This window comes from Tenrec ecaudatus, chromosome 2 (genome assembly GCF_050624435.1).
Source record: "Tenrec ecaudatus isolate mTenEca1 chromosome 2, mTenEca1.hap1, whole genome shotgun sequence".
Lineage (NCBI taxonomy): Eukaryota > Metazoa > Chordata > Mammalia > Afrosoricida > Tenrecidae > Tenrec > Tenrec ecaudatus.
The window spans coordinates 102,271,617-102,287,703 of NC_134531.1; the positions used below are offsets into that span (position 1 = coordinate 102,271,617).

General features: G+C 36.3%; 1 protein-coding gene across 1 annotated transcript in view; it reads right to left on the reverse strand.

Annotated features, from left to right (window-relative positions):
- Nucleotides 1-337: 337 nt before the first annotated feature.
- Nucleotides 338-16,087, reverse strand: part of LOC142440051 (solute carrier organic anion transporter family member 4C1-like) — a 76,449-nt gene continuing 60,699 nt past the window's right edge. Inside the window, exons 4-13 of the mRNA XM_075542669.1 lie at nt 15,269-15,365; nt 13,374-13,495; nt 11,854-11,972; nt 10,394-10,538; nt 9,820-10,015; nt 8,625-8,778; nt 7,204-7,394; nt 3,999-4,063; nt 3,335-3,472; nt 338-498 (exon numbers count right to left, since the gene is read on the reverse strand). Coding sequence (XP_075398784.1) covers nt 338-498; nt 3,335-3,472; nt 3,999-4,063; nt 7,204-7,394; nt 8,625-8,778; nt 9,820-10,015; nt 10,394-10,538; nt 11,854-11,972; nt 13,374-13,495; nt 15,269-15,365 — 1,388 coding nt within the window. The remainder of the gene's footprint in view (nt 499-3,334; nt 3,473-3,998; nt 4,064-7,203; nt 7,395-8,624; nt 8,779-9,819; nt 10,016-10,393; nt 10,539-11,853; nt 11,973-13,373; nt 13,496-15,268; nt 15,366-16,087) is intronic.

Here is a 16,087-nt window from a genome sequence, read left to right on the forward strand (position 1 = left end):
GAAGGACAGAAATGTTCCTGGCTCTTATAGAATGTAAACATTTTGCTAATCATTGGTATTTTTCTAGTCTGCTTTGTTACTGGCTAAGGATTTCAGAGCTAGGCAATAAAAAATAAGTGACCGTGTGCAGGTTTTGAGGCTTTGTGAGCTTGAAGGCACATGTCTGCCCATTACATTGAAGGAACACAAAGTGCACTGGATAGATACTTAGACACACTCCATGGTAAAGCGTTAGCTGTAGAAGACCAGCGTGTCCGTGTGGGGGACAATGCTGCAGGGGCATGTGTGCGGTCGTCGAAGTCCACGCCCAGCCGTAAAACACTCCCTTCTTCCTCGTTCAGTCTTCGTTCCCCTCTTTGCTGCTATCGCATGCCACCGAAACCGTGGTCACAACGGAATTCTGATTCTGAAATAACACTTCTGTTCTTGACGGGGGCGGTTTATACAGAAAGATCGCAAGTCCATTGAAGGAAATGGTGATAACTTTACAGGTAACAGCTAAATATAAAAATAAAAATTATTATACATTTACTCCTTTGATTGTTTCAAAAATTAAATCTCATTAAGAAATTATTCATTAATCATTAATCCTACTTAAAAGAGAAAAGTAACATTCAGGGAGTAAGGTACTATTTTTCATCACAATGTTTGATGAAATATAACTAAATATATGGATTGCAATAAGAGTTGTACAGTCCCCAATAAAGGATTAAAATATAAAAAGAATACTAAAAAAATTAAGTAGCTCATAAAATACATATATAATCAAATAACTAGTATTTACTTGCAGTTAAAACAAAAAAAAATAATATGGTTGAATATGTATTATGATGAATTATTTTTATGAAAATAATTGCCAATTGAATTGACTGAATCATGTCCACTGCAGAAGTAGCAGGAAAATCCTTCTCTCTAAAGCCTCCCATAGCTGATTGTTCCCAGGCGATCGCTAAGCGTCTCTTATGAGGAGCCGCCAATTGTTTTTACCCTCCCACCTTTCTGCGAGTAGCCAAGCATGTTGTATTGGATGAAATAAACCCATATTCCATTTCTAAGTTTTTTAACATATTAATATATCAAACAAACACAAGCAGCCATAAATTAGTCAAAACACTGTTTATACTATTCTTAATAACCTGTGATCTTTATGTAGATACATTGAAAATATTTATAATTAAAAAAAGATTTGTGTGAGATCTACAATTTTTAGTCACTTGCTTTTAATCAACTAAATATATAAAACATTATATCTATTTTAAAATATTTTAGTCATTTTAAGGAATTTCCAGAGTTTTGCTTGCAAACACGAAGATAAATTAGTTCTAGAAACTGTTAAAGTATTCGGAAATGCCAGTCCCATCAACTGAAGAGTACTATAAAGTAGTTGGTTCTTTATTATTAGTTACACTAATTTTCCTAAAAATGTGTGTTTTGTTAAGAAAGGAATGCTCATTTATTGACACATTATTAGATGTATAGGAAAATTAGTTGCATGGGTTCTACTTTTATATATTTTTTATTTCTGAAAATCTTTTTTATGCACTTTTTTTGATGGGTGGAAAATTCTCAAACATCTTGGAGTAAGAAAAAAATTACAGTATATACTCATGTATAAGCCGAGTTTTTCAGCACAAAAAATGTGCTAAAAACCTGGGGCTTGTCTTATACACGTGTCAGTGGCATGAATGGATGTCATCTGGTCAAGCCCAACTAACAAAAGGAGGAGATCTCATGAAGCCTGACATAGAGTTAATAGCAAAGTGGGTTCGAGATGCATGGGAAAACATTCCAGAAGACATGGTGCGACTGCCTTCCAGAAATGTAGAATTAGTAATGCTATGGATGGGAGTGAAGACTACACTTTGTATGGAAATGATAGCAGTGATGGTGATGACAGCGATCTCAGTGAGGACAGCGTCTGTGATGACCACACCAGCTGCAGCTCTGCATTGGGATATGGATGATGATGAGGAATCCAGTTTTGAAGGATTTTAAACATTTTAGCTTGATAGCTGATTGAGCTCAGGGAATAGTACTCTTAAGGTATCATTGTTGATACCTTATTGTTTTTGTTGAACCTATTTTCCACTTACTGTGCTGGTTTACGAATGTTAAATGACTTGTCCTTTTATTTGTTTTTTATTTAAAATAAATATTTAAATACATTACCCCACTGATGTCTCAATTTTTAGTATTTTATTTTCATTTGTTTTGACTATTGAAACTCACCAATAGCTTCTGCATTTTCCACCCTAGGCTTACACTAGAGTCAATCAGTTTTTCTGGTTTCCCAAGTAATAATTAGGGACCTCGGCTTATACTCGGGTCGGCTTATATTTGAGTATATACTGTACTCACTGTCCAAATAAAACCAATTTGTAAAACATAAACACGAAATACTGAATTTACACAAAATGTTTTAAAACAATCCGATGCCTTAAGGATCTTCCTCTTTGCTGCTGACCTCTAGATTACCACGCACGGTCTCCTTTTCTCGGGGTAAATCTCTCTTGATAACCTGTCCAAAAGACCCCGGCAGTTTCACCACACTTGCTTCCAAGGAGCCCTCCGTCCTACTTCTCTGAGATATAGTCGCTTGCCCGCGGGCAGCCCCTGGGGTTTTCCCACAGCCAGCTAGTCATTTCCGACTTCTGGAGCCTGTCTACTCCAAAACGCATGCGGTCTCCATTAATTGGAACAGACTTCGAAATAACCAACAGCATTAACTGTTCAAAGCAGAAGCAAGCTGTACTCCCTTCATCTTCAATTTCAACTGTTGGTTATCTTTAGACTACCAACAGGGAGCCTGGTGGATTAGGCCAGGTGAGTAGTTCAAAACCAGCAGGTACACCGCGGATAACAGACAGGGCTCTCTGCTTCCATAAACAGTTACCGTCTTGGAAACTCACACGGGCAGTTCTACCCTCTTCTATGGGGTTGCTATGAGTTGGCATTGACTCGGCAGTGAGTTTGGTTTTATAGATTACCAATAGCCTTAAAATCATAAAATGATAAAAATATTTCCAGCAAGTGATGTACCTTGTAGCCAAAATATAAGTCCCTATCACAGCTCTGTGTATTTTCCAAAGTCCTGATACCTGGATGATAAACATTCCAGAGCCTTTCAAAATTTTCTTTAGACTTTTTGTGTATGTTCTAAAATGTTTTGAAGGAAGTTATATACCATTTCATTCACCTCTTAAACTCTACTACAAGCTCAGAGGCTGCCCCTAATGTGGATTTAGCATCACATAACCACGCTGACCTAAGTAGCCAATAATAGCTGCTTGGGTTGACATAATCAATTAACGAGTTATCGAAAAGTTACACTTACTTATCGCCAGTAGCATATGGGCCATCTTGATGTTATTATAAACCCAGCAAGCTCCTCTGACACCACACTCATTAATATCCCAGAGAACACATGTGCTATCAATTGTTGTGCCAAATATAATCGGTCCAGGTATTGTGCCTAGGAAAATGGATCATGAAATATGCATGAATAAAGAGTACAGTTTACAAGAAGATATGTTTTTAATATATGATTACATACATATATAGTATAAATTAAAAATGTATGTGATCCTTTCCATGTTCATTAACAAGTCAAAACAATATACAGAAATAGAAAACACTACGTAATTAGATATTTTTAATCAGGTCGGAAAATACTTTAATAATATCTAGGATACATAAGGCTAACAGTGAAGGAAACATTTTTCATTCTTGCTTTTCTGACTTCATATGTATACTCTATATAGTTGTATTAGCAACAGAGTTGAAAACAACAGTTAGCTAGTCAGGTAGGTGGAAAATGAAAGTTATTTTTATATAATATGTGAATAATACTACATAAATATTTGAAAACCTATTTCTTCAACTATGTTGCATTCCACATACTTAAATATGATTTCTTGGCACATAAAAATAAATGAATCAGTAAAACTAATAAATCAAAATAGTCAAGAGCAACCAGTGAAGTATGAAAAGTAGCATACCCAGTAATCGCAGAAACGTGAACTGTATTCCCAAAGCTAGAGACCGTTGACTGTTATTAACACATCTGGAAGTATTAAATGCATATTAGAATAAAATAACTATGTGGTATATTTACTCTTTTAGCAAGTTATTGTTTATACTAGCTTAGCACATCTACACTAAATTGAATGTTATGCACATGAAATAAATTATTTGTAAGTGGGTGCATGCAGTTCAAATTTTGTAAGATAATAAAAGAAAAATATTGAACCTGAGCACACTATTGTAAACAAAAAGGAAGTCATTCACCATATGAATTTCAATAAACACAAAAAGAAAAGGTCATTCATTAACAATTTATATTTGATTATCACTATAAAGTAACAAATCATTCTCACTTTTACTAACCTCAAGAAAGAAATCTTGTCTGCTGGGTTAGGGTACAAATTTAAGACAAAGTAAAATGGTTTCTAATGTTTAAAAGGATTCAAAAGGGAATCTTTAAATAACAACTCTGAGACTTCCAAAAGTAAATGAGTCATAATGACATCACAAAAGAAAAAGGTTAAACCAAAAGAGATCAATCAGTTTTACAAACAAATGATTGAAAAGTGACTTCGAATATTTTTTAAAATAAAGCTATAAAAGTGAGGAGCTGATACCAAGGGCTGAAGTAGAAAGAAAATGTTTTGAAAATGATGATGGCAACAAATGTATAAATGTGCTTGACATGTGGATGTATGTATGGATTGTGATAACAGCTATATGGACCCCCAATAAATGACTTAAAATAAATATTTAAAATATTTAGAAAGCTTTATTTAAAATATTTAAATAAAAAATATTTGAAAAGCTTTCATTTCACCAAGTTCCACATGGTGTGATGTTCAGGCCTTTGAGAATATTTGGGCAGAAGCCCCCGGCTTTCCATCAAAAAAATTGTGAATAAACTAAGGAACAGAGATTGAAAAGAGAAATGAATAGAAAAGCAACTCAACCAAAGTCGCGGCTATCAAGTCCCTCTGACTCATCGCGGCCCCCCAGGACAGAGCAGATCTGCCTCTGCTTTCCAAGGCTGCAACTCTTTACAGGAGTCAAAAGCCTTGTCTTTCTCCTCAGAGCAGCTGGTGGTTTGAATTCTTGACTTTGCAACTCAATGTATAACCTACTGTGCCACCAAAGCTCCCTTGAAAGACACAGAAAGTAAAATTGGCCTATGGAGCGGCAAATAAGGAGGTATTTTTCTAACGTGGTATAGTACAGTCTACTGAGGAAGAGCAATTTTTCACAAAAAAGCACAGAACACTGGTGATCGGCAACTGCCAACTTCTTACCTGTTAATCTAGTTTATAGAAAGGTTTACTAGCACAGTGTCATGTAAAAAGTAAAAAGCATGTTATTCTGTTTCTGACATATATAGGCATGACGATTATATGTGTCCCATATGGTTCCTATTGGTGGGGTCAAACACCAATCTAGTTGCATTCCACAATGTAATATATTGTGATCACAGTCCAATGTGTGAAACTCCTGGAATGTAACTTATCATTTAGTTGAAAGGACGTTTCCTTTTCCTTCAGAATATAAGTAGATTGGCAGAACTCACTTTCTCTCTCTCCACTTTGCACTTAGAGATAATGGAACCTAAGCCTGCAGGAGCCTCAGCCTACCACTTAATTTGTGGATTTTGAGTTTACAGCCAACCACAACCCCATGAGCGAATCTTTGTAAATCAATCACGCTTTCCTTACAAATCGACATATATAGAAATGTATGAGATATTTATAGATCACCGTGGGGCGTTCTCTAGAAAACTTGAAGAGATTATTGTTCCAGGAGTGCGAGTATCTTGTTGTTAGGAGCCATCAAGTCAGCGCCGATCCATAGCAACCCTAGGCACAGCAGACCGAAACACTGCATGGTCCTGAACCATCCCCACAATCGTGACTATGCCCGAGCCCGTTGATTCAGCCATTGTGTCAACCCAACTCATTGAGGGCCTCCCTCTCTACCAAGCATGATGTCCTTCTCCAGGGACTGGTCTCTCCTGGAAATACATCCAAGGACGAAGTCATTCCATCCTTGCCTCGAAGGAGCATTCTGGCCTTACTTCTTCCAAAACAGATCAGTTTGTCCTTTTAGCAGTCCATGGTACTTAGAATATTCATCTCCAGCACCACAATTCAAATGTATTGATTCTTCGACGGGCTTCCTTATCCAATGCCCAACGTTCACATGCATACGTTGCAAGGGAGAACACGAGGGCTTGAGTCAGCTGCATTTCAGTCCTCAAAGTAGTGTCCGTGCTCTTCAATACTCTAAAAAGGTCCAGTGCAGCAGATTTTCCTAATGTAACATGTCTTTTGACCTCTTACCTGATGCTTCCATGAACATTGATTGTGGATACAACTAAGACAGAATCCCTAACGCCTTCACCCTTTACACCATTTATCATGTTATCTATAGTGCAGTTGTGAGGATGTTGGTCTTCTTTACATTGTAATGCTAATTACAGTATCTGTGGGGCCACCTTTCTTTGGAATGGGCACTAATATGGATCTCTTCCCGTCATTTAGCCAAGTAGCAGTCTTCCAAGTTTCCTGGCATAGATGAGTGAATGCTTCTTCAACCTCGCTAAAAAATTTGAATGGATATTCCATCAATTCCTTAGCTAACACATTCAGTGAAGCTTGAACTTCTTCCTTCATCACCAGTAGTACGTGCTTGTATGCTTCCTCCGTAAATGGTGCCCCAGTTCTTTTAGGTAGAATGGCTCTGTGCATTTTTCCATCTTATTTTTATGCTTCATGCATCATTTACAATTTGGCTATAGAATCACTCAAAGTTGCAACACAAGGGTTGAAATTTTTTTCTTGAGCTCTTTCAGTTTCAGTTATTCTGAAACTAGGTTAGTCATGTGCCAATACATTTCAATGTATCCCGTTTACAACTGAAGTTTCATGAAGGAAGGAGGGAAATTAATGTCCAATAAGTGCTTGGTAGGCAATGTTAAGACACTTTCACCTACATGATCTGACTTAAACATCAAGCATGTATGTCTCAATCAGGTAGCTTATCTAATGCCACAGAACTAACAATCTTATGATGGTTGCCTTAGAACTGGAATTAATGGTAACTATAGATCCAAATGAATCTCTGATTTAATTTTTTTTCTTCATTTAACACATTGTCATAGGGATTGAAATAGTGTAATATAATACATACCTAAGGATGGACACAGTTATAGGCGTACCAGCCATAAAGGTAAAAATAACAGTAATGAAAAAAATCCCAAGGAATATTGGCAAGAATGTGCACTGAGTTCCACATTTTCCCGCCTTCGCTTCAAGACCTACTTCTTCTGGAGCAGATGGGTCCTTTGCTCTCGCCTCAATACAAGAACAGTTGTAGTAGATCTGAAAACATTGGGCATAGGAATACTTAAAGTGTGTATTTTATAATATTTGTTACAAATGATCACTTTAATAACTGTATATTGAGATTATATTTATTAATATCTATTATAAATTTTTCGTGTTTTTTTTTCAGATTTTATTTAACCCTCAGTAAGAAGATATCTTTAAAATTCATTCACTACACATGTTTATACATGCGGTTTCAAAAGGTTCATAGAAAAAGAGAATTAATGGAATTTTCCCACTAACTTTGAATTCCCCTTTTGCAAAGGCACACACACACACACACACACACACAAGCTTTTAAAAGTTCATGGAAAAGTTTCATTATTGAACATCTTGAAGTTGGTTTGTGTGCTTGGACATGGATATGAAAGTCTTCATATATACATACACATTTATGTACACAAATGTACTTATTTTTACAGAAATATTTTCTTGCAATCATTCCTGCCTCTACTTAATTATATTTATTTTTATTATCTTAAACTTCCTTTTATATACGAAAAGGAGTTCCAGCTCATTTCCCATATTTTGTGAGGTTTTCTAATTACCTTTTGCATATCTTATTCAGTAGGGTATATATTTCCCATATGCACTCAAGGCTAATTAGCTGCTAATATCTTAAACATTATGTATTGCAAATAACTTAATATTACTTGTCCCTAAGACCTTTAATTTAATTAAGATTAAATCTTAAAATGGTAGATACAGTACAATAAAGTTCTACTTGGCAACCTTAAACTACTTAACTATACAAAAAAGAAACAGCATTTGAGCAAACGGATATGTATTCTAGCCCAGAATTTCAAGTACATTTTTATGCAAAACTAAATGATTTGGACATTTTAAATTTTCTCTAGGATATATCACATACAATCTTCAAATATTTTAAACGTTATGTCGTATAAACTGTAATAAACAAGAATCCCCATTTATAAGAGTAACTGTTCACTGACTGCAAGAAGCTTCAAACACAGCTGTGGAAAGAGACATCGATGTAAAAGGTATATAATATTTTACCACTACGACGACTATAAAAAAGCTATTACAAAGATAGAGTAAGTAACCCAAAAATGGATTGTTTACTAATAATTGCAACCTAGATGGGTTGGAGGCTGTTTAACGGAAGAGGTGAGGCATGCAGGAAAGAATAGACCTCCACGAATAAGATCAAGGTCACAGTACACAATCACATTGCCTGACTCTGGAGAGGTAAAGTCATCTTACCTTGGGCTGTCTTTCAGAAATAGAATTTATGCAGCCTGCGAAGCAGGGAGAAAAATATTGAACTCCATCTTCTCCACAGACAGGATAATAGTATGATCGCAAACAGTTACAATTGGCATTACAAGGAGCTGTCAAATTTCCCAGCTCTCCTGTTCTATAAGTAACAAGTTAAAAGAAAAGAAAATTAAAGATATCCCAGCTTTAGAAGAACAGTTCACAAGCATTGCCCTATTTTAACGTTGTCATTTATTCCTTGACTCAACACATACTTAATTACTGGTTGAAAAAAATCCCAAACAATAGTTCTACTTTTAACATAGAATTGATTTCTTATGAAGGAAATGGCTGTAAAAATAATACATAATAAAGCAGAGTAAGGAAATAGAGTCTCATTGTGACTAGATATGTTATAATGAGTTTAACAATATCACCAACTTCTACTCACTAGATGCCAGAATCACCTGCCTTTGACATGAGAAATAAAAACGTCTTCAGATATCACTAAATCAAACCACTAGTGAAAAGCCATTGGAACAGAGGCGGGAGGAAAGTAGTGAAGGGTGAGGGGTGGAGAGGCTATTTTAGATGTGGTGGTCAAAGCCGGTCTCTGTGAGGACAGGCCTTTGCACAAATATGAAAATCTCATCTTTCCATAAGATTAGAAAACAAAATTCCTACTTATATATATGTCTACACATTAAATTACATGTGAATAGTCAGTTGATTAGTTGATTTAATATTTTCCAAATATCCATTAGTTGTGCAATGGCCTGAGATCAAACCTAAGATGTTTAACAAGAATCAGAAGAAAAGCCTCAATAAGATTTCCATCTCCCATCAGCCTCCAATTACCCGCAGCAGCAATAACTACAAGTAATGCGAAATGCTATCTGTGATATAAATCCTAATAAAGCAAAGATTTTGCTATCCTCATTTCTGTACACCTGAGCCAAGTACTAAACCTTATAAAGGGCAGTTGCTCTTTAACTGACTTCTGCATAAATATACCCACCTTTTACAATGACATAGAATTATGCTCCCTAGAAAAAAATATCTCTATGTTCTCCTATAGGAAATATCCTTTCAAAAATATAAAAGCCAAATTCTCAACACTTGAAGGAAGCATATATTTCAATACAGTCACACAGTCTTCCACTCGAATTACTAATACTAAAGAGAAGTGCTGTATATTTACCCATTATACGACTCTGACACACCAGCGAAGGGCTCATTTTCACATTTAGCAAATATAAACACAAAACTCAGCACGAGGGCAATTGCAGATGTGCCCAGGGAAAACTTCATTGTATTTTTGCATTCCAATTTGAATTTAGAAACAAGGACGCCACCCAGAATCTGACCGAGAGCAGCTCCCGGAATTAAAATAGCCCCTAGAGAGAAACAAACACAGATGATGAGAAAACACGTGCCCACTCAGAAATGCACAGTAGCCGTTGAAAAGTCTCAAAATCGTGACCAGTGCGGTCTTAGCATAGCAGAATATGCCCCTGATTCAGGGAGAGATACTTAAATGACCTAGTGGTTCCATAACGTAACAGACCAACATAAACTCTCTATGACAATATAACGTTCTACCTCTTAAATGTATGCTATCTATTGCAAAATATCAACAAATCAGAAAATGCCATCAAAATCAGTACAGAGTATGTTTCCAAAAGTAAGCTATCCAAAATGGCAGATTACATTAAACACCATCTAATGTGAAAAGTAGCGTCATTAGCCTGAGTTAGAGGAGAAAGTCGCTTTACCTCCAAGGGTAGCTGCAAAGCTGGATGAAATTCCAAATTGATTTTCTATAAATTTAGGTAAGAATGTAGCAAATCCAGTAGTGATTAAGGCTTCTGACGTAGTTGATAGAACTAAACACATAAATACAGTATTCCTCATGAGATTCTAAAAAAAAAAAAATCAAACAAATAACTATGTTTAAAACTGAAAGTGCCGGATTAAAACAATAATGTATGAAATCTATAATATCTCAGCAATTCCTCCAACACAAAAATATAAGAATTAATTATTTACAGATTTCCAGTATTGAGAATAACTATTATGTAAAGTACTTAGACTTAAAGACTTCACACATTACTCCTCAATCAGGCGACTATAGCTTCATGACACACAAGAAAAAAGGATGGGGGAAAGGCTGGCTCAGAAAGGCTCAGTTCCCCTGGTTTTCTATAATTCTTCATACTTGCTAATTATACTATTTATGCTGTTTCCTGTTTATTTTTTGTGTGTTATATAATTCCTATGTCCAGTTAATGAATAATTTGCGAGTGCAGATGAGAATGCCTTTCAAGTACTTCACTCGTTTCTCATTTTCTTTTCACTGCCAGAGTCCACGTGGACGTAGAGCGACCCCACCGGACAGGGTAGAACTGCCCTCTGTGTGTCCAAGACTAGCTGCTCAGGGGAGTGGAGTGGGAGGAGCCGGTGGTTTCTAACGTGGATTTGAGGACCGCAGACCAATGTGTCACCACTGCGCCCCCAGGACTTCTCTTAGCTCAGCTGTTAGCACAACGAAACCTGGAGGGCCAAAATTTGACCTTCCAGATTCCGAAAGGACTGCCTTGTTTCTCAGGCCTTGCCAGCAAGTGTGCACTTTCGATAGGAAATGGGCACGTGTCCTATCATTATTCGTGGAAAATATTTGCCTTTTCCTTCTTTGACAGGTTTCTACCTCACAGAGGTTCCAGATTTTGTAGTTTTTACTGTAAGAAGGGGTTTCAAAAAGTGAGAAAGATAACTGATGTAGGTCAGAGCCAGATAATCAAATATCAGACTTTAAAGAGTGATACGGCAAAAAGAGAAAAGTCCCTGAAGGAAGAGTTGAAATAATTTTAAAGAAAAAATAATAATGGGGCAATGAATGTACAAAAGTGCTTTACATAATTGATGTATGTATGAATTATGATAAGAGTTGTGTGAGCCCCTAATAAAACGATTTTATTTTATCAATCTAATATCTGAGGAGAATTGTGCAGGATAATGGAATATAGTGTTAATGAGAAACCACTAATTTTAAGATAGTCAATTTGCTAACTCATATTCTTTCTAATATTCTCCTCTGAAATCATTTTAATTTACTCAAACTAGAATAAAATTAAATTTGAAGGGTTTTTTACAACAAAAGATAGAACTCTAGAAAATAAAAAACAGGAATGCATTTTGAAAAGATTTGCATATGGGTCAACAGTATGATTTTTACCTTTAGAGCAGCTGGAAAATCTTTAAAACTTTTTCCAAAATTCACATTTGCTTCTTGTGTGGAATTACTACTATTCTGATGAGCCTGAGAAATTTTTCCAGCTTGAATTTTTTCTGTACCTAAAGATAGCAAGTATGCTTGTTATGTCACTTCACTTTTAACTTTAAAAGGTTTACTTTTTAAAGGATTCATATTCACAGAAGTATATACATTCCATAAAAGATAGACCAGCACTCAAAAACCGTGCAGATGTTTATTCTGTAACCGGACAGTCCTAAGAACTAGAACTATTCATGACCAATGGCTAAGAAAATTATAACTTGAGTTCTTAAATGCTTCCTACCCCCCACTATCATGATCCCAATTTTACTTTGAAACCTGGTTAGACCAGAAGATGCTTAGTAGTGCAGATGAGAACTGGAAACAGAGGGAGTCCAGGACAGATGAACCCCCCAAGGCCAGTGGTGAGAGTGGTGATACAAGGAGGGAAGGGTGGGTAGAAAGGGGGAACCAATTACAAGGACCTACATATAACCTCCTCCCTGGGGGATGGACAACAGAAAAGTGGGTGAAAGGAGACGCTGGGCAGTGTAATATAAGATAAAATAATAATTTATAAATTATCAAGGGCTCATGGGGAATGGGGGAGCGGGGAGGGAGGGGGAGGAGGAAAATTGAGGAGCTGGTTCCAGGAGCCCAAGTGGAAAGTGAGAGTTTTGCGAATGATGAGGGTAACGAATGTATAAGTGTGCTTTACACATTGGATGTAAGTGTGGATTGTGATGAGTTGTATGAGCCCCAATAAAATGATAAAAAAAGAAAATTATAACTAATCTAAATATTAAAATGAGAAAATTTTGTTTTCATTAAAACCTCTCTTCATTAGCAAATGAAACATTTACTACCTATCACTACTGTCCTATAATTTTTAAAATTATACGGTCATGTGTCTGAAGGTTATAGATACAAGGTTTTAGAGAAGTGACCATTATGTTCTATTAACTTTCTCTTTAGGTACAGATGATTCAGTATTAACATGCATAGAGTACTAAAAAGGGAGTATGCAGAGCATGACTGGCAACAATTGAAAATAGTTATTTGCATATTCAGAAAAAATAGTTCATATGAATTGCTTAAGGCATGTTTTCTTTTATAGTGACTAATTGACTGCAAAGTAGTGGCTTAAAATATATTGTATGTTATGTACAATATAATACAGGGTACCACAGATTTGTTTAATTAGTAAGGAGTTGAATATGCACACTATTCTGTTGATTATTAATTGGATATAAATAAAAGTCAAGCTGATAAAAGTTACTACAGAATTTTAAAATTGCATATATTCAAAGTTGTACACATAAAGTCATACTATTGAGTCTATACAACAAACAGACTGAATTTTTTAGAATTCTTAGTAATTACAGAGATAGCAACATGTGATCTAGACTTAGAGCAACATTCTCCAGAATTAGAATAAAGTTGTCAGAACAAATTTCTCTGTTTGGAGAAATAATATTTACCTGGTAGATGTTTTGGAAAGCATGAAAAGGGTATTATCAATGACCAAGCAAAGATCCAAGACATGAGAAACCCTATCCACCATGCTCCCAGCCAACGCGGATCAGCCTCGGTGATGCTCACACTGTGCAGACAGGAGAAAGGAGAAACAAGTGAGAGAAGATTCCGTGGAATATTATAATATCCAAAAAGGCACGTGGAGCCATTGTGATCAATGAGACAACAGGCAGCAGACATAAATGAGAGTGGTAAAACTAATGGTTCCCTATGTATTTTCAAAATGTCAAACATGAGGGGGGGGAGCTTATTTTACAGTATGTACACACACACATATACATACACATATCTATCTATCTATCTATATATATATATATATATATAATATTTGAACACATGCCTAGAAGGCGATGGGATAGCCTTGTCTTCTGGGTGTCACGTGGACTTCCCGGCTTGTAGCTGCCATGTTGAAGGAACAGTAGGAAATCAGCCAGGAATACGCAGAGAGCAGGCTACAAGTGTTCATTGTGAATGTCGAGTGTTGAGATTGAAACTAAATACAGCTCACCAGTAAATCAATCATCTATATTTAAAACCTATACATTCTCTTTAATTATGAGATTCTTTGAAATGTAAAATTCTTCTTAAAGCAACATATGAACGATTTTAATGACTGTATTAATGGACTTTTTAAAAATATATAGTACTTTACAACTTATCCAATTCCACTTCCACTATTGAAATTAAAATGTCCTTTCTTCAAAACCCAGGTCTCTGCTTCAAAGGTCTCCTCGCATGTCTTTTTATACCAGTTCTGCGTGGCAAAGGTCAGTGTGACTCAACCCTCAAAATGTGAATGCTGACCTAGTCCTCACATTCCAGTCACCATCCGACCACAGAACACAACCACTTGCTCCTCTCCCCTCCCCCTCCGCAATGGTGCAGCGTCCGTATCACACCCCTACCTCTGATCTGCTACCCACAAATCCAGGGCTGATTTCCTACTACCCCTCCAAAATGTCAGCTACAAGCATCAGAGTCCATGTGACACCCTCACTCTCTGACCTGCTGGCTCTTACTACCCTTTGGGGGCTCAATAAAATTTGCTGGCCATTTTACAGAAGATATGGAAATTATACTATATTTACTACTACAGATGTATTATAGTCAAAAAGATTATAAAAGAAGATACACAGAGGGAAAGGTCTGGATTCTTAGTGTGGAGTTTCCATATTCACGGAACATGCTGTCCTCCTAAGAGCAGATGCTCATAACATAAGGAAGCTCTCTGAGACTCTATGTTCAAGACTCCTATAAGCCAATTCTGCATGGTAAGCTAAATCATGCCTCCACGCTCCAGTGGTATTGGTCTGTCTGATAGTCTTTATTAGTATAATCAGCCCTCACTAATTTGTATAAATCCTCAGGTGTGGCCAAAAATATCACAACTAATATGAGATTTTTTTTTTCCTCTGGAGCCAAAGACAAAGGCCACTTTACTTAAGGTAAAACTTGGAACTTTACCCCTCAGCCTCCAAATAATTACTATAATTATTATCTTCCTTTGTCACAACTGTTGAAGCTATATAATTATATAAAAATATGATAGAACTTATGCTTAGAATAAAAAAAATTAGGCAACATCTAAGTGCTAAATCTAGTGTTAGAGCTTTTTAAAATGTCAACAGAAAAGTCTACTAAGCACCTATATTTGTGAATAAATTATTTAAAGAGATATTTGTGGCATTAATTTATGAAGCAACATAGCCAAGAGGACAGGATGTAAAGCTTAAACATGTTCAGTTTCTTTTCCCTGTTATACTCAGAAAATATAAGAAAAATGCTGTTTATGGTGCTAGTGTTATTAAAATTAAAAATATTGAACTAAATATTGCCTTGCCTTTGTCCCATAGCAGAATCGATATACACGGTTAGTAGTTGTCCTCCCAAAATATAGCCAATGGCAGGGCCTAAGATTGACATAGAATAACCAATTCCTAGAATAAGAACAAAAACATTGAATATGATCACATGTACAATTTTTTCAATATGGAACAATAGAGAAGAACTTGACGGTCAGAAAACATAAATTACTGAAGTTACATTAAATTTATACTTCATTTCACAATAAAATACAATTAAATGGCATCATTTATCAAGTCAATGTGCCTAAAATATAAAGTTCAATGTGTACGTTGTTAAGACTGTAATAATCGCTGCAATTAATTCAGTAGTTATTAATCCACAGAATATTGTGTTGATTGGTGGCAGAGGCAAGAAGCCCTGTTGTCAGTGATTATGTGCTTGGCTTCAAGTGGAAATGTCAGTAATTTGCACGCACTAGCCACTTCTTCGTAAAGAGACATCATGGTCGGCTACCATAAATAGTCCCGCCCCAGCAACCTTATGGGGCAGTCCCACTGCCACACTGGGCCGTGGTTGAGTTGAGTCCATTGCAGGCTGGGAGCAGCGGCAGTCACACTACCACTCTCCTTTCAAATAGCGATAATAATTGCGACGGACCGCAGTTACGGAAGGGGCTCAGATGGCATAGGAGTTCTGAGTTGGGCCGCTAGCCATAAGGACAGGAGTTTGAAATCACCAGCTCGCTGTGGGAAAATGGTGAGGTTTTCTACTCGCATAAAGAAAGCTCAGAAACCCATGGGAGCAATTGTACTTTGCCATGGGATTGTTATGAATAAGGATTGACTTCGTGGCC